The sequence below is a fragment of the Nestor notabilis genome, unplaced genomic scaffold, assembly GCF_000696875.1.
Source record: "Nestor notabilis isolate BGI_N333 unplaced genomic scaffold, ASM69687v1 scaffold6823, whole genome shotgun sequence".
Lineage (NCBI taxonomy): Eukaryota > Metazoa > Chordata > Aves > Psittaciformes > Psittacidae > Nestor > Nestor notabilis.
In genome coordinates, this window is record NW_009920509.1 from 57,414 (window position 1) to 82,497 (window position 25,084).

The 25,084-nt window shown below is 40.2% G+C and overlaps 1 protein-coding gene across 1 annotated transcript in view; it reads right to left on the bottom strand.

Annotated features, from left to right (window-relative positions):
• EPB41L4B (erythrocyte membrane protein band 4.1 like 4B) overlaps positions 1-25,084 on the bottom strand; it is a 123,721-nt gene that overhangs the window by 29,678 nt on the left and 68,959 nt on the right. The window contains exons 19-20 of the mRNA XM_010010695.1: positions 15,605-15,672; positions 2,862-2,966 (exon numbers count right to left, since the gene is read on the bottom strand). Of these exons, the coding sequence (XP_010008997.1) occupies positions 2,862-2,966; positions 15,605-15,672 (173 nt within the window). The remainder of the gene's footprint in view (positions 1-2,861; positions 2,967-15,604; positions 15,673-25,084) is intronic.

Here is a 25,084-nt window from a genome sequence, read left to right on the forward strand (position 1 = left end):
GGCACCCTCTCCATCCTTGCTGGGTAAAGCTGCTCTGTTGCATACAAGAAAGTGGAAAATTGTTGAGAACTTGCCAGTTCAGAAAGGCTTCTTAGCATCTGTGAACCAAAACTAAGGGTAAGAGTCTAGTCTCCTCAGTCATCAAGATATTAGCATGCCAGCTATAAGACTGAGAATTGACCTTCACTATACTCCTTTCACAATACTCCGCTTTTTCTTTATTTTTGTTTTTCCCATATTTGCATTCCAGACACAAACTAAATTAGATTTCATAGAATTTGGGTCTATGAAAAAAAATTTTAAAATCACAGCCTGTATTTTTAACTAGGGAGTCTTCAGCCCTACACATGGTCGTAACACAGGTGACATCTGTGGTTAGATGTGTTTATGTGCTGTCTCTCATGTCAAACACTCTATAATTGAAAATCCACATGAGGGCAAGACATGCTTAAAAAAGGTGCCTCAAAAAATCAACAACCAAAAATTGAGCATTCACTCCTGAACACATTGTTTATTTTTTTAATACAAATACAATGTTTAAATATTGCTTCTCAATGTGTCTGTAATAACACCATTGCCTTTTCTGCATGACCTTGCCTCTAGTCTCCGTTCCATTCCACTTGCCTTTCTCCACTGTGATCGTCACTTCAGCTCTTGCCTTTCCAGGTCCTGCTCTTCCCAGATGCTGATGAATTCTCCATGGTACTGTCACTCCCAGCAGCCTCTGGCATCCTTTACTTTGTCTCTAGGACAAACTCTCACTCATTTTCATTTACCCTTTCCTCAGTGTCATTCTGCAGTTGCTCAGTGGCTCTGGGGGACCATGTACAGGAAAGGGACGTGCCTGGTCTCTGGCCTGAAGTTTCTCTTTGCCCTTTAAGAACAGATTGGCTAAACACTTTCTCAGACAAGAATGATCTAGTAAGAGCTGATTCTGCTATTACTTCAGGGATGATGCCTTGAGGTACTTCTTTTTGTTATTCTCTCCTGTTACCTATTAGTACTTGGTTGTCACTAACTGGTAAACATGACCTTTCCAGCCCTAATATACCCTAGAGCAATTTTTTCACCCAGATTCTTAAAAACTGGTTTCTCACTAGCCTTGCTATCTTCAACACAGACTTATCCTTACTTAATGTCACCCACGTAACCTTTACATCAAAATTATCTACATAGAATAACCCTGTTCTCTTTGTTTTCCATGTAGCAGTATTTGAGGACCAAGTTTAACCATCTGTTTAGGTTAAAACTTAAATCAAAAACTTTTCTAAGTGTTTGTACAAAACCTGTGACTATACCTGCAATAGGACATGAATTTCCTTACATATCAGGAATGTGCTCAAAGATGCTCAGTGCATCCTGTTCATTGCCTGCCATAAGATGAGCATCAAATAATGGGTTCTCTCAGTGTCACCACCTTTTCCTTTGTTGACTGCAATCTACAAGCCCCTGCGTTATATAAAAATCTGAAAAAATAAGATACATCTTGAAATACTGGCTTGCAGAAAATGAGGTAGTAGAAGTGATGTCTCATTCAAGAAAAGCACACTGCTGTCTGGGCTATGCTGGGCAGAGTGAGTGAGCCGGCTTCATTCAGGCCTTGGGAAACTGTTCCTACCAAATGCTGTCAAGTTCCTGTCACACATTATCTTCAGGATTAGCAAGCAGTAAGGGAAGCTGGGTTCTCTTCCCAGCTTGAGTTGTCAACTCCCATCTCCTATCTCATTTTCAAACCATCCTGGCTGATGTGTCACTGTAAGAGAGAGCCTGCTATGTGGCTGCTGACCAAGCTGTGGCTGTGTGTTCCCATATGTCAGCCTTGGTCTCTTTGACAAATACCGATATGGTTAATTGCTTTTTTCCTTCTAGTTTCAAACTGATACGTTCTTCTGTTTCTTCTCCTAAATAATTTTTTAGTTTTGGTGATGTAGATTGTTTCTTTTTTTTTTTTTTTTTTTCCCCATAACAAAAGCCAGTGTTCTTAAGAGTGAGACAGAAAATAATTACATATTGATATTTATTAGAATCCATTTGGAGAGAAGGAAAATGTTTGCTAATGTTGCTATATATTCAGGGACAGTAGAATGTTAAATTGCTGGAGGGACTAACTGTTGCCATTCTGAATAGAACACATACATATTTTTTAATTCGTTATGGCACTTGTCTTCTTGTACTAATAAGTTTATGCTGACATTATCCCTTTTCTCCCCCTTAGTTTCTGGAGGTGTTGTCTGTCCCTTCATATGAAGGACAAAACAACAAACAGATTTCCACATCTCTTCAGTACTTCACACCTCTAGATACTCTAAAATCAGTTGACTTACGTTTAAATGGGATGCCAAAGCCCTATAGGCACAGATCACTCTTGCCAAGACTAAGACTTAACTGTAGCTGTAGCAGTCTCAGCAATTTTTGCATGTGACAAAATCACAGAGAGGGAGAGAGGGTGCACTTTCTGAGAGGCAATGCCTGGCTGCACAGCTTGACCATCCAACAAGGACAGTTTTCCTCATTTTGCAAATGGGGTTGCAGTGAAGCAAACAGAGCAGCTTGCTTTAGCTCACATGAGGACTTTGACATTTCATGTGGAAAAGAGGTTTTCAGTTCCTAATTTGTAAGCTCAGAAAAAGGCAGAGGGCCTGTAATTCTGAGGGTTAGCAACTGCACAAGGACAGCAAATGCATTTCATATTAAAAGTTTGAAGATTCTCAGTGATGAAAGGAACAGTATCAGTATAAGATCATTATCATGTAATTGCACTCATGCCTTTCAGAAGGCATAGCTGGAACAGTAATTAGCATCCCCCTTCATTTTCAGCTGTAGTAGGCAAAAACATAAAGAGAGTGCCATACGTTACTCACAAACTGTACTGCCTTGTTAATTTCCTCACACGAGAAACTTTAACCTCCTGCTTCTCTGTAGGGGCAGTTGATGGCGTAGTTTCAGGTCGCACTGGAGCTGGACTTCTAAAAATAACAAGAAAAATATATGTGGCACAGTCTTTATTTAAACTACTTCAGGCATATCAACAGACTTCTAACCATCAACACATAAAAGTGGCAAGTGCCCACTGAAGTTCATCCTTTTGTTCCATTTATAGTTCACAGGCCAGTGTGCATGAACAGAAAAGGATGTGTGAACTCACCCTCCTGTGCACTGCATACCATTTATAAAAGCAGCAACTGACTACAAATACAGAACCTATGTAAGAGACCATGTGGAAATGTCACTGTTTCCAAAATACAACATTTTAATAACAGCCCAGCTATTTAGTCATGTCAGAAATATTTTTACCTGTTCTGATTAAAATAGTTTTTACATGAAATTAAACATCATCCTTCTGCATCTGAAAGAGCAGCTCAAGGGAAATAAACTAATGGATTTGATCCAAGAAAAGGATTCTTACTAGAAAAAAGGCAAAACTCAGGCATATTTCAGATGCTCGTCAATGTGAAATACATCTGCAGAGCTCCAGCAAAGGATAGAAATGGAAATAACGAGACCCACATAAAAGGATCTTCTTGTTAACCATTAATCAGTGGAGTTAACTAGGCTTTGAATACAAATAGCATAAATGCTAAATACAAGATCTTCATGATCATTTCAACTGTAAGCTTGAGTGGCATGAAGACACACGAAATGTCTTAAATACTACTTTTATTTGAAGCAACACATTATGATTAAATATACTGTACGTGTATTACAAATGCTATAAACATAATAAATATTCCAAACATTAAAAGAGTAACTTGAAAGTCCTGATTAATCACTTGTGACATGGTATTCTGCCATCTAATCTGAAGACAGATACTGAATCAGTACTTAAGCAGCCATACTGATTTCTGGTGGGACTGCTCATGCACTGAGGTACATTCCACAGCTGGCAGATGTGGCACAGTATTGTCTCTAATATTATAAATTTGGGCTGAGTTTTTTGAGTCTACTTGCATCTTATTGGCCTTCTAAGATCATAATAAGATAAGCATATTTAATCTTCATAGTTGCAGTTCTCTCTGATGGCCCTGTGGGTTTGAAGCTTCATTAACTCTCTGATAATTTCTGAACCTGCTGTCCAGCTACAACAGAACCTACTAGGATGGCACAGTGCTCAGGTTTTACTTTTTAGTCTTTGGGGAGGTCACAGAACATAAGGCAGAGCAATGGGAAGTATAAGTGTAAAAAGGACATATACTAATCATGTACGTGACTCTACTAGTTCCACTTCTCATAGAGCAACTTTCGTCGATTTTTTTCCCTGCACTTTGATCTCATTAATTTCAAAAAGCCAGTAAGAAAGATAGCAGCAAAATTCATACCTTGCCCCTTCCCAAATTCCAATTTCAAGGTCAGTCATTAATATCTCAAATTTGCAACAAAACTAATGCAGAACAATTGAGCCATATTTTGAGACCTTTTGCTGAGTTTGTTAGGCTGGCAAATAAGGGGAGGATAAGACAAGAAAAAAACCCAAATGATCTTGTTTCAATCTTGAAGTCAGTATGTCTGATCTGGAAATCTGCGAATCAACATCATGATGGTTAAGCTCACAGTGTCATTTTCATGAAGTCAGGCTTCAGAGTGGATGACTGCTCTACCTATTGTTTTCTTAGACAACTTTTGCTCTGCCAAAGGTAGTTTTTGAGAACTGAAAAAAAAATTACTAGTTCAATTTACCCAAGGTGATTTTCAATTCAATTTCTGACATAAGCAGGATAAATATGTTAAGAGACATTTAAAAACTGTATCTGATGGTGAAATCCTCAAGGGGTGTGATGTTGTAATGCCATTTACTTTCAGCTCAAGTTTTCTGAAATATGTTAGCTGAAATTCTTTCTCTGAACAAGTAATCCTCAGAATTCTCCAGTACCTTTATACGAGGACACTTAAAAGTTTTAAACTTTTTCATCAACCCAGTGAAAGCAGGAACAAAAATAAACTGGTATAAACTATATGTAAATTGAGAGATGTTTCCTCACAATGACAGCGAATGCACTAATACTATCTAGGGGTTCAGGAAACAGCAGAGTGTGGAACAGCAAAGCTGTGGCCATCTTTCTCCTGATATTTTGATAAATATCAGGAGATGGCCTTTGTGAGAGACACAAACACCATTTAACTGCACATTTTGAGAAGCTGCAGATTATCTAGGTTGTAAGTTGAGGCTACCTCTGAATGAAAAGGAGTAGTGGTGATGCCCCCATTCAAAGAGGTCATTAGCATGAGATGAAAAGTTAGACTAGTCCTACGAACTGCAGAGCTGGACTTCTGCCCTCATTAAGACCTTGCTAGGTTAGCTTTTTCCACAGCAGCCTAAAAATCCTTTGACAGCTCCTGTTTCATTTGTAAACACTCTTCCTCAGCCTGAAAATGCTCAAAACTGGTGCTACTCACACATCAGCAACCAGATGCAAGCAGTGCTCAGCTTGATCAACTCAGAGCCTGATCTGTGTTTTAAAAATGGCAGACTTTTATATCACACAAACTCCCAAAAAAGATCTCATTGATATTCTTGAAAAAGCAGCAACTATGAAGCAGAATAACTTCTATTGTTATCTTTTGAATACTACAGCCAGAATGTATTATCTTATATGGAAAGGCTTCTTTTCTTGAAGAGAAGCCTTGCAATTACTTTGTCTATTTAAATAGAGTCATTACATGCAGATATCACCATTTGCGGTTTATAGTCCTATATAAACTATATAACTTGAACAAAAACTGAAGTGTTGAAGGATCAGTGGTACTCAGGCTTAAAAAGAAAATAAAATGTGCAGTATATTACATTTCCTTTATAAGGCTCTGTTTCATTGTCTTTAGTTCATAACAAACTTTTTTCCCATAATCGTATTCAACCACTACAGCATAAATACGAAGGTACTGAACCAAGACAGAGTTACTTCATGACCTAGCACCTTACATAAAAATCTGTCACTTCATGGTGAGAATGACAATAACAACCACAAATGTCAGCGTTCAGTGCCAGGTCATCAAAATCTGCGTGTGCATCGGAGCCCCAGCATACCCTTGAGCAGCAGCCAGCACACCCTACTTCACACCTACTTCATCCAGTTTCACAAGCCTGCACAGAAACATAAACAAGTCCTAGAGAGAGATCCCCCTAAACCCAAGCAATGTGTTTTTTTCTCAGAGTAGCAGCCAACAGGGCTACTGAAACCAAAGCTGCTCACAAAAAACATACACTGTGGGGCACTTCAAGTGATCACAGATGTCCACTGATTTAGCTTGAATCTTCCTTGGGGACATGATGTACATACTTGTGCCAAGGGACTCTGGCTGTTGTACCTCACCCTGGCTCAGCTGTAATGGGGAGACTGAGACTATGCTGCTGCCTGCACCACATCTTTGTGTACTGTGGCTTCTATAGACTGACATGCCTCCCTTGTCCCCTGTCAAGCTGGCTCTGTACTTGTTTGAAATGTGGCAAGTGAGCCATCTGGGAGCAAACAATTGTACACCTAATAAGCTGAAAGGGATAAAATAACTTCTGTTTCCCTGGAGGATCCAGTTCAGAATTTTAAAACGACTAAAGTCTGCTGGGTGAACCCATTTTCTGCATTTGTCTTTAACAGGTTTCACCCTCTTTGCTTCTGTTTGTGCCTATTTTGCCACCTGGAACAATCTCTTTCCCGCCATCCTCCTAACTAAGGCCAAGGGGTAGAGACTAAAAGCCCCATAATTTACGAGGATACAGCCACCTACATGAAGGCTGACTTTCTTTCAGATGCTGATTCATGGGGGGAAAAATAAACAAAAACCAAAAAAACCCCACCAAAAAATACTGGCTGTTTTTTTGCTTCTGAACTTCCTTTGAGTGGGAAAATGGTAGTGAAAATTTGGGAAGAAAGAAGACTAAGAGTATCTGATAGATTCATTGTCTTGTGCATCAAAGACATAGCCTAGCACACTAAGGAAACAGCATGCACGATTTTTCCAAGTGTGTGCTCTAAGGATTTCACACTGCCTTCTTTTCCAAAGTTAAGGCCATCTGAAGTTAAGAAACAAAAATTTGTGCTTTCTCCCTTTGATAAAGTAGCTTTTCTCAGAAGACAGGTTAGCTCTCCAAAATGTTATATGAACATTTGAAAGCTATTGTCATCATCAAACTTTCTGAAGAAAGGTTTTTTTCTTCTTTTTACTTTTTTCTTTTCATATAGATTGCAGCTGTACATCAAAGCTCCTTGCTACAGAGCAGCAGCCTAATCCAAAATCAGCTTGTGCACTTTCCTTACCCTCCTCACTTGAGTTCTGTTTCTTTCAAAGCAAAAAATTCCCTCTCATACCTTGTCATTAAAATGAAAATGTATCTGCAGCCTAGATGAAAATGTGATGCTCCTGTGGTCTAACAGACAGATAATGATGAGACAGAAACTGTTCTTCTCCCCCAACTTGGAGTAACGTTGCAGGTTCACCCGGTATCTAAGGTCAAACTGAGCTACGAATCCTACCTCTCCATACAGCAACCAGGACAGCCATTGTAAATGTTGTGGCTTCCAAAGAACCTAGAAGCAGTTTACAGGACACAGCCAAAGAAATGTACCTCAAGTGGGGTATTTCATCAGTTTAACCTCAACTGAAAGGTCTGAGTATTGCTCCTTGCTCTGTAGTTCAGAGATTAATAGTACAATTACAAACAATTCGTCAACATCTGACTTTAGGCAACAGGTCAAAGAGGTCTTTAATACTTGGAATGAAGTCAAAGAACATTAACTAGGTGTCCTATCTTTAATCTTTAATGCAGACTGGCATGCAAAGGTTATGCAAGAGTTCAGCTTGAAGTTATGAATTTGATGCAGAAATTACTAAGTGAAGTTCCTGTAAAAAGCCAGAGTAGCAGATCCATTAGCCTGTCCACTAGACTGAGGCCAGGCTGATGTATGTTTAGCTATTCACTTTGGTTTTGGAAATGCTAGTTGAAATTTTTCCGTTGGAGAATGAATGTTTTTTGTTTTTTTAGGATAAAGAGTGAATGAAAAAGCAGCTTTTTAAAAGCAATCAGTATTTGTTAGGAAGAAGTCAACTTAGATAATGTTTTAAGTTTTCCTAGAATATTTCACAATATATTTAGAAGGAGATATTTAAATGTTATGTTTCAGACTCTGCCTCATAGAGTTAAGTCCATTCTGATTCTAAGAAAACACAACCTGCTTGGATTCACTGAAGTCAATGTCAGGTAAACCTAAGCACATAATTTTTAATCAGCATCAATTCTGAACTGCCTAAAAGTTCTTTTGCATATGTCTATTTTTCTAGGGAATTGAAGTCTTTGACTTGAGGAAACAAGCTGTCTAGAGTCATCAAGGTGACATGCCTATTCTTAGCCTTCAATTGTCAACATGGACATCTCCTACCATAGCTCTCATTGGATAGCTGGTCCAAAACTTCAGCTCTGTGATTTTTAGAAGCTACCTACCTGGAAACTGTCCATGGTTAAGGCCCTAGACTCAAAGACGTGGTGTTATTTGCAGTCTTTGTAAGAAGTGCTGTTAGATACAGTGTCCAATAGAGCTTTGTGGGTCACAGCCATCTCTATCAAATAAAATTTGTAATTAAAAATCAATTCATGTTCCTTGATGTCTTGAGCAGCTGAGAAGCAGCTGTACAATAAATTCCACTTCTTTGAGAACACTACTATGACCCCAGGATTCTAGTTTTCCTTATAAAAAAAAGGAAAGTTGGGGCTTTTTTCCTTAAAAAAATGTTGTCTTGAGGACTCTTATGATTCCAAAGAGTCCTATGTCAGTGTCACTGACAGAAAAAGTCAGTGCACAGAGTACATACTGTTGGACCCAAAATGTGTATAGACTAGGCAAACCAAAAGATGATAATTCAAAAGCTAATATAATATGTGAAGGTGAGAAATGAAAGGGAAAAGCATAAGAACGCAGACATTACTTTGAATGACACTCCTCCCTTGGTGATATATAAAAGATACCTGTAAGACGAATCATCACTTTGGTCAGAAAAGGTGTAGGATCTATTCACATAAACTGAAAGGCATCCAGACTCAAAGCCTGGTGTACAGCAGATGCACAAGCCTCAGCAGGGGAATCACACTCTGACAATTTGTATGAGCAAAGCTTACTCTGCGCTGGCCATTCAGAAGAGTACCTGCTCTTACTTCTGATTCATCTGCACCCTCCATAACTTGATACAATTTAATACTTTCTACCCGTCTGTTCTGGTGTGCAGCATCATCAAGCTCTGTGAGATAACATTTAATTTTACGTTACGTGTTGAGCAGCTCCTAATGTAATTAGTCTTAATGTAATAGTGTAATTTGGTTTTGGATGGGAAGATTTACAAAGAAAATTAGAATAAATGAATGCACAAAGCTCCAGCTGGTGCTTATACCTACTCCCACAGAAAAAGAATATTGCTATTTGCAATCCTATGAAAGATGAGATAATTTGGATAACACGGATCAACAAAGGGTGATGCAGCAGTTGGTCTAAAGAGAAAGAAATCCACAGACAAATCCTGAACCATGTGGGATGTAAAGCATGCCAAAGCTGGTAGCAATCCAGAAGTGTGCTATAAGGGAAAATAAATATTGCAGTCCATAAATGTACCACATGGTGCAAAACAGCAAGAGGCAATAGCAACAGAACAGTAATAACTGACCAGCCAACCTGAGGGCTTCAGTTGAAGAGGACGCTTGACTGAAAACTCTTGGGCACCTGCTTCAGAAACGCAGGAACTTGCATTTACACATTTGATCAGTATTCTGCATAGGAGGCTGTATAATCTTCATCCTTGGAGGTTTTCAAAATCCAGCTAGACAAATCCATGGCTGATGTGATCTTGTGTTGGTAAAAGTCCTGCTTTGAGCAGGAGGCTGTCCGTGGAAGGGACCTCCAGATGTCCCTTCCAATCAACAGGTCTATAATACTACAATAAATAACTAAAATTTCACAGAAACAATGTCAATTACTGTTTCAATTTTCTACAGCACAACCTCAGAAGAGTTTATCTGTATTAGCATCTGGATAGTCTTGTGTGCCTTAACTGTGAAGAGCTACTCACAAAACAAAGACTAACACTTAGCAGATGAAGAAGGTGCTAGTGTTTACATGTACCAGCACTTGAAGACTTTCAGCCAGATCACCTGAATCAGACATATATCATGTCTAAGCTTTCCTGAGCAAAAAGTGACCATAAAGAAAAAAAAAAAAAAACATATCATGAGCAAATCCTGTTGCCTGGTAATTCTTGTCTTATCAATTTAACTTCAGTTCCTCACCAAATTTAGTTTAACTTTAGGCATTTTTGCTAACATTTCCACTTTCTGACTTGTCCCAAGATGAAAGCCTGGCTTGGTAAACAGGCTATGCCCAGGGACAGCCACACTGTTTTGCCTGGTTCCAAACTATAAGCGGTTCCTGACATCTAGACTATTTTGGTCTTCACTCATTGGAATCCCTGAAAAAGTATAGCAGCGTTAATCTGGGGTTTACATTCAGGTGTATTTGAAGAAGAGAACAAAATAGGTAAAGTGTAGACTTTATATTAAATATAGTCAAACTCTGCGTGTATGAATCTGTGTGCACATGCACATACATGCTTTAGGCTTACCCAGATGGTCATAGCCAGAGGTAAAACAGATACTTCAAACAGTCTTCAGGAGAAGTTTGTGTATAGGCAGTGGGAAAGTTATACGATAGTGCTTCTGTCTGGCAAAGCTTTGAGGAATAATGGAAGGAATTATCTTGATGGGGTTCTGTGGTTAGCCATATGTTTATTACATTTAACAAATGAAGCAGGCTCACAATTAAGTGGTAAATTTCTGGAAAGAAAGTTTAAAAGGTTACCTTTTTAGCAGCCCACCCCTTTACCAAGAAATGGGTGAGGTTTATAAAGAGGTGAGGAGGTGACTATGTGATTCACATTTGCTTGATGTGCTGCAAGAGAGAAACCTTTGCATCCCTAATCACTAGACAGGCTGGATATCTTGATCACAAGAGAGCGTGACCAGAGCTGATAAGAAACAGGGTGACCACAGTTGTTATTTTTATATTTCCTTCATTATACAAATGTTCTGGCAGGCAGCCTGAACCCTGATCTCTCAAGGCTAAAGGAACCAAATAAAAAATCCCATCTGGAGGCAGGTGTTGAGAGCCTTACCAAAATTATACATAAGAACATGCAGTAATCTCAAACCTGAATTAAATTAGATATCTGATCACTGAATTCTCCCCAAACACTTCTCCCTCAACACTTCCATCTGGACACCAACTCAGATACTTGGGTGTAAGGAAGTTTCTAACGGACATGGAAATACCTCTGTTACTTCCTCATAATCCCTCCTGGCCCATTCAGCACCATGACAGATTCTTCTCTTACAACATTAAAGAAGAAAATGTTCTGTTAGAAAGACTTTTCTACCTCTAGTGGAAGACAAATTCTTCTCATTGGTCACAGAAAGGACTGACATGATCACTGCTTCCTTTGCAGACTTGGACTCTACATCCCAAAAGAAGTATCATTAAAAATCACTGCAAAATGACTGGCATTGCAAATTCCAAATGAGACTAACGTCCACACAAACACATTTTTACTACGTGTCTTAGCACAGCATGCCTCACTAAGCAAGGTAGTAACTGCAAACTAACTGTATCTCTTGACTAAATACGGGCAGTATTAAGACCAAAATAATGTAAATAAATAAATAACACCTTTTTTCAGGTATTCTTCCACAAACCAACATTAAGTTCTGCCTTGTCCAAAGTGCTTATGCCTCAGCTATATAGCTGGGCTGTACTTCTCTGTATGTATTACTTGGGCGTAGATGAAGACGTGTGCTTTCAAGTCTGTTACAACAGAGCTGTAATAAAGCCATGTCTCACTCTTCTTGGTAGGACTCCTGTGTCTTATCAGGATAACTCGTGGCTCTTCGGTTTAACTTGCTTTTGAAATTCCCTTCCTGTTAGTTGCTCTCATTTGACTTTGTTCGTGTGCAGCCCGGATGGATCCAGCTGAGGCAACCAGACAACTTCCCCTACTGTCACTGTGCAGGTCTGCTGCTCTGCTAGGGGTTATCAGCAAAGCAGCAAGGTCAGCAAGGGGAACGTTAACTGTGTCCCAATTCATAGTGCACTATATCAGTCTTAATTGAGGCTTAAGGAGAGTGTAAGCTAGGACAGTGCAGCACGTATTGGGTTACTGAGTCACCAGCTTTTTCCTCACTGAATGTGGGAACCAGCACTTGAAACAGTCTGAGAGGACAAAAAAACCCCTCTGTCCAGAGGAGGGAAAGCTAGGTAAAGAAACATACAGCACTGCTCTCCAAAAGCAGGGAGGAGGGAGGACTGTACTCTTCTGTGGTCCCACATCCTCCCGCAGCTTAATCTGACATGTACAGGTTAGCTATTAACAGAAAGATCAGGAGACAACCTTACACTTCCAGCCTTTGCACCAAATGACAGAGCAAATTTCACAAGCTTTCCCCTCCTGAAAGCTGACAAAATAGTGCAATTCCAGCTTCAGCTGTGGTTTTTTTCCCCATATTTAAACTGACTCAGATATAGAAGTATCTGCAGTTTGCCAACAGACACAGAAAGCAGGTGAATAAACTGACTGATACATGGCAACTTTGCATAAACACAACATAATTCCAAGGCCTTGCCCAACAAAATGACTGGAGACCTGCTTGCAGCGAAAGTGGCTGTACCACACATAAATATGAGTAATTACTAGTTGAACCAGAACTAATTCTACAAAGAGCTATAGCAATTGTTAGCCAAATTGAGTCTGCCATGGCAGATGCTAAAATAATTGCTCAGGGGGATTACAGGCCATATCCAAGTAGTTAATTTATTAGAAGTGTAATCTTCAGAGTGGCAATGGATGAGCAGACAAAATGGTAGCAAAGAGAGCACAGTTCTTTAATCAAACGAGCACTACTGCCCTCCTTCCTCACCCTCTATTTCCCTATTTGTATCAACAATTCACACATCAGTTAATGATCAAAACTGCATATGTTTGCTTACTAGCTAGCCTGAACAAACTTCCCAATGGCGTGGGTTTGGAAAAAAACAGAGCGTTTTGCTAATGCATTGTACAGTCATCTGTAATGAAATACATGAACTCATTGTTCCTGCTATAAATCCCTCGCATGAAAAGAGTAGAGTATTGTTAAATAGCTGCGACAGATACTGGTTTCAACTGGCAAGATATTTCAGCAAACAAACACCCTCAAATATTCACACAGGTGTTGTCTACAGGAACGTCTGCATGGGTTCTTGCAGGAATAAAAATTATATTCCACAGGGAGAACCCTTTTTTACAAAGGATATTTGTGTATTTCTCAACTAAAGATGAGAAAAAATCCCAGGTGACTTGTCTGATCAGTATGAACTAACCCCTAGCTCTACTCAGACGCAATTTCTAGCAGAGCAAAGGCTCATTTGTGCCCATTCAAGTCCACAAAAGAGAGGTTATAGAGGATGTATTAGCAAATAGGTCACATGCCACCTGTCTGTAAGAGTGCATATGTCCCTGCAGAAAGGAAAGCCACTTGAAGCAGAGAGACAATTTCTTAGATACTCAATTTACTTTGCATTATTCTCTGAGTTTTGAATGCAGGCTGTTAAAATTGGTCTACCCCTGAGCACTGATTACTTGTATATTTGCACCTCCAGGACACAGACGCAAAGCAATAAAACAATACCATCTTATTGGGCAGAACTGACTGCACAGGAAACAATGCTTTACATAAATCAGATAAAAATAAATATGAAACAAATATACACCAGTCTGCTGCATACTGAGAACTCCAAAGTGGTCTTTATGAGTTTATGAGCTTGTATGTGTGCAAAAGAAAACAGTAACATTAGCTTTGCAGCCAGGTTACCATCCTTACTCATGCTGAATAGTATTTCCCTTCACAAAGCACACAATTCATTTACAGCTCAGCATGATGAAGCAGGAGAGAATCTACTACAAAATGTGAAATAGAAAGCCTTTTCTACAGATGTTATGCAGAGGTTCAGCATAAGATTTTCAGAAGGTAAGGAAAACAAGTCTATAGCCACTTTCCAAATCAGACAGGGCTTTACAATCCAGGTCCTCCTTAACTGCTTCTGGAAGTGACAGCAACCCAACAAAGCTGTTGTGGCAAAGACAATACATGAAACCCATTTCTATTAATCAAAGAAATAGGTTACTTTGTCATGTATGTGATAAATTTTCTCAGTGGTCTTAAGAAAGTGTTGTAGAGGCCTAAAAAGGGCAATAGCACAGGAAAAAAGTGGGTGATTCTAAATATCAACTAGACTTTGCAGCCCCTTGGACAAATGGGAAAATCACAGCCTGCCAGGCTAGAAGTTACAGCTCTGCAAGATGTCCCGAGATGAGAGACTTGTGGGGAACTAGCAATCACAGATGTACAGCAGGCAAGCCAAGAACTGCCACAGAAAGCAATTGCATTGTTTCTCACATCTCCTGCCTCAGCACCACCAACCATCCTCACCATTCTTCTCTAGGTAGCTGCTTTCGATAAGCGAACATAGCAGTTCTGCTAGTCCAAGCTGATCAGAAAGGAATTTTTCAATGAAATGGTTTTTGAAGACTCTTGGTGATTTTTCACCTTATAGGAAAGATACACATTTGAAAAAAGGGTGGACAAATTTTCACAACTATGACTCTTTCTTTTTTGAGTTCAGAGTGATCTGTCTAAAGTAATTCATTACCTCCCTCATTCAGACTTTTCTGTAAGATGCTTACATGTCTGCTTTCAATTGCAAGAGTCACCACTAGGAAGTTACAAAATAAAATAATGAGAATGAGATAACTAGTGATCTAGTACATATGTACATTACATACACAAATATATATTACATACGCATATACATAGCATATACACATGCCTAATAAGCTGTTTAACAGCCAGTGTGATTGCCAGGCTTCAAATCCGTATTTTTTCTTCATTCAATTCTCCTCTCAGATTTGGACATTTAAGATGTCCAAAGCGGTGGTACTACCACACATATAAAGGCAGGAAATGTCCAAATACTCATGCTGTAACCTCCTCTCTAGTCACCTGCTGAAAGAGCACACTGTGCCATTCGAATAATGTTTGCAATTAATATGCCTCTTCAAAATGGTCATTTCCAAAAAGGAAGACTTCCATCCACTATCAACAGAATAAAAGTACAATCCAAACTAGTCACTACTGCCTGCAAATGAGCCACCAGAAAAACACAAGGATATACCAGTTTGGAATATCTAGCATGTTTCTGATACAGAAGTTATGAAAACTGACTTATTTTTACATAAACTTTTTTAAGTTTGTCACTGGACCTGATTGTTACCTTGAGCATTTATCAATTGCTTAAGTATATACACTCCACCTGACTTTTAAAGCTGAGCTTTTATTAATTTTTCAACTATATGTGATATATGTATATCACATATGTATGTATATAAAATAAGCACCCTTCTGACAGACACCTATCCCTCAGGTTATTGCTTGCTGAACTTCGGGATGAGCAAATTGACCTGTAACACCTGTTGGAGACACTGTTTGGAAAATGCCTCACTACATCATGCATTTATTTGATGTTTTGCCTATGGACAAGAAACAACAGACCTTACATTAGGGTCCTGCAGGCTGGAGGTCTTACTGGGATTTACAAAAGAGGACTCTTCTTTCACAGCCTGTTAAAAGAAACAGCCAAAGTTTAGTATGACATCCATACACTTAGTATAATACAGCTGTTTATTAAAAATATACTCCTGTAAGCACCCCAGAAAACTGCAATACCCAAAATGACTGCTTTGCCCACATTTAGAAGGCACAGAAATGTTTTTTTTTTCGTCTCTTACAGTTGAGATTCACTGTGATGAGCTATAATGTACAATGTGCAGAGCAATGGTGTTAGGAAGAGACTGGAGAGGGATAAAGAAAAAGAAAGAAAACATTGGTTCCTCCAGAAAGCATTTGAGCAGAAGTAATAAAAATCAGCCCAGGCAAACATACTGTAGTCAAGTTGTTCTTTTAATTGGAGTAGAATAAATATTTATGTAGTCTAATCAAAATAATGATGCCAACTTCTAATACAGTCTTCAAAAAATTAATTGAAAAATGGGATCTCCTACATATAATCACACTGTACATGCAAATCACAGAAAATCTTACCCATTATTGCTCTCTGCTAAATTAGAGTCCTGTCTCTCACATACCATTTGTCTATAGATTTGAAAATACTAGTATCGCAAAACGACTTACATGAAAATTGCTTGATTACCCAGGAAACACCCAATTCAGGCAGGTGTTGGTAGATTATACTCTTCAACTGAGATGCAGGGTTCCGCAATCTATGTGTAAATGCCAGTGGCAGTGCAACAATGCACCCCTCTACAGAAAATACTGGCTGAAGACACGTGAGTATCTCCAAATCAGTAATGGATTTGGCAGGCTCTGGCATTTCCATTCTGCTAAATGGTCCTACAACAGAGTGATTTTTCAGTGTTGAATATCTGAACCATAATAATTTTAGGCCATTGGTCCAGATCAAATTGAATTAAATGTGTCAGTCCCATCCTCTTCAAATAACATGAGACAGGCTCCTTCAAATCCGTCAAATCCAAGTCAAAGGATTTCACAGGCATATAAAAATATGGTAAATTTGACGTGAGACCTTCTGTTCAATAAACACTGGTATATTCCATTTGAGGGTACGTATAAGAAAAAGAAACAAAATCAAAGTTGTTTCTTCTATACCTTAGCAAAGAACTACAAACTATCAGTAGGAATGCTCAGTGCTGCCAAAACTTCCCAAGATGTGATAGTTTTAGGTTTGTTTCCCCCTTGCGCCAGAAAGAACAAAACCCTCATCGTCATTTCCCAGGTCATTATTTACCAGAGTCTCAGCCATGGTGGGAACAGCTTGTACACACAATTAACTGTACGGGCAATTAAACTGGATCCACTGGGAGCCTAGCAGAGAGTAAACTCTGCCCTGGGCCTACTCCAGCCCAGGCACGTACCTAAGGTGATAGGTTAGAGAGCATTTTGAAATAAGTCCCTCCATAACCCTTCCTATTAGAGTTGTTGCATCTTGTATATTGATGCTAAAAGCACCATCAGCAGCGAGGGGACCCTCTGGACCTCGTCAGCAGGTTTGTCCTCCTAAGGAGCTGGTTTACACAGAGGAACCTAGTTTAGAGCTAGCTTACTCAGAGGAGAACAGGATCAGCAGCAGGCACTGGAGGCGCTACACCCCAACATTGTGCTTTTATATATTTGGGTTTAATCTCCATCAGCCAGAGGTTTCCTCAGACCTGGGCAAATGCTATAAACATTAAGGAGTCAGATAAAAGTGGACATAATCACACCACCACCACCATTGTAACTCAGCCACCAGACGTTTTGCAGTTAAGGTTATCAGTGAACTAGCATCACACCATGAATAATTTCAGGACCAGGAGTGCAATTTTTCAAATTTTAATAAATTAACAACTTTAAGAAATGTAGCTCAGCTCTCGTAGCTTTGTCTAGCATAACGTTTATTCAAAATCGAGTGCTTTCTTGAAAGGAAAAATGGTTTTTAAGGAATTGAGAGAAAGCATAGAAAATCATTCTTTGCTGGCATAGATGAGCACTGAAGTAATCTTCCTTTGTTCTACAGAAATTATAATGCTTTTTATAAAGCTGTTGGGTTTGTGAAAGCTGTAAACATGAATCTGGCTGTCAGAAACTTAATACACAGTCTCTTCTTCCATGCTGATGTCTTAACAATATTTTATTGTTAAGCCTGACAAGCTAGCTGCTTACTATGTGTCAAATGGGCTACTTTTTAATACCATAAAGTTTATTTTATTCCAATTTTCACCAAACTAATTGAGCTGCATTTTAAGATGCACTTGAACACAACAATAGAAAAGAGAATATGGAGATCAAGGATGCAATGCAGGGGCTATGACCAGGAATGAAATTATTAGAATTCAACCTGCTTAAACACTACAAGCCATGGACCTCATTAGCTAGTTGAGAGGGCTTTGCTATATTAGTCCCTAATAGCTGACCCTTGGTTTCTTCACAGCTCCATGACTACATACCCATTCTCTTTTGCCTTCTCTGCATTGGAAGGCTAAGTCTGCATCTCAAGTAGTGGTGTATTCCTAAATGGCATGATCAGTATCCTCAGGAACTTCTCTTGGTATTAATTTTCTTCATTATTACTCATGCTTCAGACAACAGAAAAGACTCCTGCACACATAAGTAAGTGCTGCACACCAGTGAACAAGCAATCCCACTCTAAACTGAAGGGAGAAAGAGAGCATGTAAAGAAATGCCTGAACAGCCTCAGGTGGTGAGAGATGTACACTAGGTGCCATAGCTGTGCATTGGCAGGTACATATGAAAAAGGATGGGCTAATTCTCTTCATCCTATGTCTCTCCTCCATGCCAATGAATAAACAGACATATGAAAATGTTGTACCTGCAAACACTTCTGTGAAGGGCTTCTGCTATCAGGAACTGTACCACCCTTACTAAACTTGTTGGCTTTTGGTTTGTTTGTTTATTTTCAGAAGGTGGTCAGTAAATCTTCAGGTGACAGCATGCTTCTTTTATTTTTCCTTCTAACTCTGCAAATCACACTCACTAACCACACAAATACTTCCTCAGCCTTACTGAAAAGATGTATCCTGGGCTGCATCGAAAGGAATGTGATCAGCAGGTCAAAGGAGGCGATCCTGCCCCTCTACTCTTGTGAGACCCTGCTTGGAGTATTGTGTGCAGTTCTGGTGTCCTCAACATAAGAAGGACATGGAGCTGTTGGAGCAAGTCCAAAGGACGCAAGGGGGCTGAAGCACCTCCCATGTGAAGACAGGCTGAGAAAGTTGGGGCTGTTCAGCCTGGAGAAGAGAAGGCTGCGTGGAGACCTCCTAGCAGCCTTCCAATATTTGAAGGGGGCCTACAAGGATGCCAGAGAGGGACTCTTCATCAGGGACAGCAGCGACAGGACAAGGGTAATGGGTTTAAACTGAAACAGGTTAGATGTAAGGAAGAAGTTCTTCACAGTGAGGGTGGTGAGGCACTGGAATAGGTTGCCCAAGGAAGTTGTGAATGCTCCAACCCTGGAGGTGTTCAAGGCCAGGTTGGACAGAGCCTTGGGTGACATAGTTTAGTGTGTGGTGTCCCTGCTCACAGCAGGGGGGTTGGAACTAGATGATCTTAAGGTCCTTTCCAACCCTAACTATTCTATGATTCTATGTGAATGTAAACCAAGGGTTATACTTGTACGCAACTCTCTCAGTATAATTACCAGATGGTTTGTCTTCATTTGAAAAAAAGTACACATGCTAGCACCAGGATTTGGGTTTCTACTGCAGGGTGCCCTCCATCAGTGGCACAGGGGAGTTTAGTCCAGGCTAGCAGGAGATACTGGGTGGGGAATGTACATGGAGATCTAGGCAGAGGCCCTGTCACCCACATAAAGCCCACAACTGAGCTGTGTAACAACAAAGGCAAAAGCATCCAGCTGTTCAGTTCTCATTACCTAAAGCAGATTCTCCCCTCACAGAGGCTGCTGCTCTGAGAGGGAGATATTTGAGAGCATAGCAGACCTGGAAACATCATTTATACAGAAGCAAATTCATTTAATAATTACCCAAAGAGAAACAAGCTGGCTACCAGACTGCAAAACAAACAAAATTAAAGGTTGATCCATATAATCCATCCACACAATGTTATTCTCTTTTCTTATCTGCACTGGGCTCAGAGCAGAAGAAAAATTATTAATTCTGATTTCATATGCCATTAACTTTCTGGATGGTGTCAGAAACAAAGATAAAGCATTACTTTATCATACTAGAGACAAGAAACATGCCTGGATAGAAATGCCATTGTACAGGCTCTCTTCATAGATGATTGCTAAGAAACAGTAGTTTCACCAAAAGGCAGAAAGAGGAGAAAAGCACTTAATACCAGATTGTATCCAGAGCTGCCAAAGAGATCTACCTTTGGGCTGCCAGGCTGATCCTGACAGTTTTCAGACTGCTTTTCAGTTGACTCCATAACCCCTGCTGCTCTCCTAGCACCCTGGTCCTTCGAAGCCTGAGAGAGGGGGTAGATGCTCCAGGTACCTACATCAGACCCTGATGAGCTTTCCAGCAGGGGTGAGGACACTTTCTAGCCCATGGGAGGAACTCCATGTATGAATTCATAAGCTCTAGTGGCTGGATTTGCCTGTCCAACCTGGCCTTGAACACTGCCAGGGATGGAGTACTCACAGCTTCTTCGGGCAACCTGTTCCAGTGTCTCACCACCCTCACAGTAAAGAACTTCTGCCGTGTATCTAGCCTAGATCTCCGCTGTTTCAGTTTGAATTGCTCCTTGTCCTATCACTACGGTCCCTGTTTGGAGATTTTTAAGGAGAGCAATGGTTCTCTATAAATGCTTTTCTATCATGGCTCTTTCTGGGTGCTAAGGAGGCCTGAAGCATACCAGATTTTTCAGCTCTTCACCAACATTTTGGTCATTTGTCAGCTATGCAGATTGTTGGCTGATCTCATTAGATAACACAGGCTAAGCAACACATCATCAGGAAGAACACCCTGCCAAGGTAAACCTACTTTGGTGATTTAATATGTCAAATGTATCCTTTCAGGCAGAAAAGTATCATGGTTAAGTCTCTTGGAAACAGACTACTCTGTTTTTCTCCCTCTGAACAGGGCCTGGCAGCATGTGTCTCCTGGGTTGTGGTGGGGTTCCTACACATCACTGCAATTAACAGTACTTGTCTTATCATGTACTAGCACTTACAGACATGCCAGCTAGGAGACATAGCTGACATATCCACAATGCACTGTCACAGTCTTGTGACACCACTGCCACATTTGCTTCCAGTATCCTGGGGAATAAATTAAAGATTTCCCTTTTCCCACATTCTGTTTATCTAAATCCTCCTTCCCCTTCTGTATCTCAGGAAGACTGCTGCATCATCTCCTCAGCTCCTTGCCTGAGTCTGAGGTATCATTGCTGGCATGCTTCTAATGAGCTGCCATGTATTGTATATTGATCACGCACATGCAAAATCTTGTGGTTTATACCTCTGACACCCTTCATTTCCTGTAGCCTCACAACAAACCTGTTTCCCTGTGGCAACTGAACAGAGAGAATTTGAAGCTGAGCCATTTTCAGATTCCATTGTTATGAGCAATTATAACTGACGCTGCTGTTCCAGTTGAGAGTTCCAGCATAGTTGCTTCTTTTTACTTAGCCTGAAATTTGCCAGTGAGTTTATTGCTCATCCAAGTGGGTGACTAACAGCAACAGCTTTAGCAAGGAAGGCATCATGTACATAAGGAGCTGTGCAAGCTTCGCCCACAACCTGAACACCTCAGCTGTGACCTGTTACACTCACGTAATTCTGATCTCTGTGCAAAGACTGTCAAATTGTGCAGTAGCTCAGTGCTGTGAATAAGCACAGGTGGAGGGAGGGAGGAAAGGACGAGAGGGAAGCAAACAGCACCTAATTCATGATGGAAAGAGGTTAAAATGTTGGAAAAGCTGACCCTTTCAAGGTGCTTAAGTCAACATCTAGTGAAAGCTAAGAACTCCTCCGGGGATCCAGAAGGATTTGTTTAAGTCCTGTTAGAAGAAAGATCGCATAAAATTATAAATCCTCAAATGTCTTCCCCTCACCTCTATTTTCATTCATGACCTGATTGGGGTTTGAATCCAGATTCCCGTAAGTGAATAAAGCTCCAAAGACCCAGCTCATATAAAGTGATTTTCTTCTAGAAATACATGGCAAAAACTCCTGGACTTTGAAGTTGAGAAGTTCTCACACTTGAATTTCTCCTTAAAGGAGACAGAACAATGAAAAAGGCAGAGAATCATGAAAAATGTAGATAAGACAGACTAGCACTGTGAGTCACCTCACTTATGCACCCTTTCTACCATAAATAATGAATAGATCCCAGTCTCATTTGCATCTGCAGCCATGGCTTGCATCTCCATAGACAGCACAGGCAGCAGGATGACACCTGTACCCGTGCATGTCCTGATACATTTTCTGTACCACGGTCCAGTCCTTTCCTCAGGGCGACTCCTGACATGTACTTACACATATTCACAGTACTTGAAGCAAAATGACACGATCATTGTCTGTACTTGTTTCTAGGACAGGGATGGAAAAAAAGAGAGATGGCCATCGACCTGGCCTAAAAATTTACATGTGTATAAGCCTGTGAAGAAAACTAGTGTGTGAAAGGAGCTAGGCGATTGAACATTCCTTTGTTCAGTGTAAATGTCCCTTTGTTTACTCAGAATCAAGGCAGGGGAATGGATTGCTCAAGAACCCAAGCCTGGATGATAGAAGATACACAAGAGTTTCCCTTGGGGTTGATAAAGTGGTATGCTCTTTCTAAATAACTCCAGATCTCCAAACTACCTTTAACCACCCATAATGTTCAGCGAGGAACAGCTCAGGTGGTAATGTTACCTCCATTTGTCTTCCATAAACCACACTGCAGAAAGGTATCTTAAAAATGAGGTTGGCCTTCCCTTGTCTGCAGAGAAATATGTGAGTAGTGCAAAAATCAGCTGCAGTAGAAATCTGTGAGAAACAGGATTTGAGTTTCTTCCCTGTGCTAACCTGCTAGACTTAAATTAAACCAAGGAAAGTTTGTGTAACAGGTGGTGAATACAAACACCACTTAAAGAAGACAAGCCTCTAGAACACAGCACACACTGCCCGCCAAAAAGACACACTGCCCTGCTGAGATAGCTGTACATTTGCCCAGGAGCCTGTGCTTTATTCTAAGGATAATTAGAATCTGCCCCAGCCAAAGTGGATATAAATAGAAACCAAAACCTGCTAGCATCTCTCCTCCATCAGTTGGACCATGAACTGTTTAGCAAAAAGGACTCTTTGTGATACTAACAAGTCGTCTGCTCAATCACAGCGTATCAGCACTGACTCATGCAAGCTGCAAAGGGGTTTTAAATGCCAGGGAGAGTTGGTCTTTTGTATTCTGTCAGCTCCTCACTGCTGCTTTATACCACACCCTCTTAAATGAAGAGTATGGAAAAAAGGAAAAAAAAAAAAAAAAGAAAAAAAAAAAAGAAAAGATGTCAGTTGCTTCACAGTGTTTAGTGCTCCCCTGGAGCTTAATTATGTGGGAACTGTGATATGCAGTCTGTCAGCTAGAAGGTGGCAGATCTCTCTGGCAAGTTTGAAAGGTGTGTTGTGAAACACTACTCGTTTGCTCTAGGCCTACAGATATTGTATGGCATGCCCTGTGCAAACCATAGGTTCCCACAGTTCTGTATGGGTTCTTCAAGTTTCTCACCTCTGGTATCTGTGGCAGCGTGCTCCTGGATTCAGCTTCCAGCACCCCCATGCACACTGGAGTTTGATTCTCCATCTAGCAGAACGGTACATAAATATTTCCATCTTCACCAAATAAACAAACTCACTCGTGTTAGTTTCCTGCTGCTCTATAACTCTCAACCACATGCAGGGCTCAGTGATCGGCACCATAAACTTACAAATTTTCGGTCTCTAAATCAGGACTATAGCCATGGGAGATGTGTATTTTGCCCCATAGGAATGCAATAAACAGCTCTTCAGCTTAATTCTGAAATGAAGCAGTGCAGAGACTATCTTCCAGAATATATTTTCAAAGGTATTGCATAATTTCCCCTGGTTTTATATCATAAGCACTGGCATCATTCATTTCTGTGGCTCTCTCTTGTGTTGGTGTCTGGCTGCCATCAAGATAAAGCTACAGAAAATTTCTGTCCCAGTTTATATTTTTCAGTTGCAAATGTTCACTCCATTCTCAGAATTAATGAGGAACAGCTTCTTCTTCTACTACACGCAGGAGGTGCCTTCATAAATTTGTCACATCCTGATGTTAGTAGCATATGGTATTGAAAATATTCCTACTGCTTAGGAATAGAGAGCTGTTACAAATATTTCAAGCAATAGTTGGTTAATTTTGGTGTGATCCTACAGTGCACCAGTATTTTTCTCATGCTTTTACACCTGGCTGTATAATGAACATGCCCCATGAAGTTTCATAAAGGATGATTTAGACCATAGATTTTGGGGGCCTTTCAAAGAAAACATAATTTCAAATAGTTTGTGCATAAGACAGAATCTAATTCTGTCTTCTTCCACTACAAAACAGAGAGGAGCAAATCCCCATCCTTTTTGTGATACTATGAAATAAAAGAAGATACATGCTTCACATGAGGAAAATCAGTCTGTCTTGATTTACAGCTCAAGAAATATAGGCTGTGCCTTACAGAACCTAGATATACTTCTTGCTCTGGCTTCCTTGTAAGTTGAAATATAACAGTACAGAAAATGAGAAATGAGAAATTGGAGTCTAAAGGATAAGGCCAGAGGCAGGACTTCTCTGGGGTTTAATATGGAACTGGTGTCAAAAGATAGAATTGGGCAGAGGATAACAGTTAGACCTCCAGGTATACTGGGCAGCAGGATATGTCAGATAGGGTCAAAGAGGGGCAGGATCACAGTCCTGAAGGAATACATGGAGTTAAATGGTTGTCTTCTACAAAGAAACTATTTCTTATACGCTCCCCCAAAGGAGTAAGTGTCTCTGGGCAGTGTAATGCCATTTTAGCTTGCTTTTTCCAGAATATGACTCAATTTCCACTGGGAAATAGGTTGAGTACTGGTATTCAGCTAGTTTGGGTTGATGTTTGGGTTTTTATTTTGGGGGGGTGATTTTATGGTATGCTGGTACAGTGGTTTATTAGGGCCTCCTGTAGCCCTTTTCTCTCCTCCCATATTCTAGATGATAGATGATATGTTTCTTCTCAGTCCTTCACCATGAACATTTTGCCTACTGTTACCAGCGCTTGCGTAGCCACAGCTTCTTTTGGTAACAGCTGACCATTGCCTGGTCTCTGCTTATTTATTTTTGCAATGTATCTGAGAAGGGTAATCTCATAGTTGACAGGAGGAGAGCTCAAGTGCAGAAGAACCCATCTCTAGTTGCACAGGCAATTTTGTGGTTAAGTAGGGAGTTGAATGGGGATTTCCAAGATTAAGGTGGCATCCTAATTTACTGGCTATAACTCTTA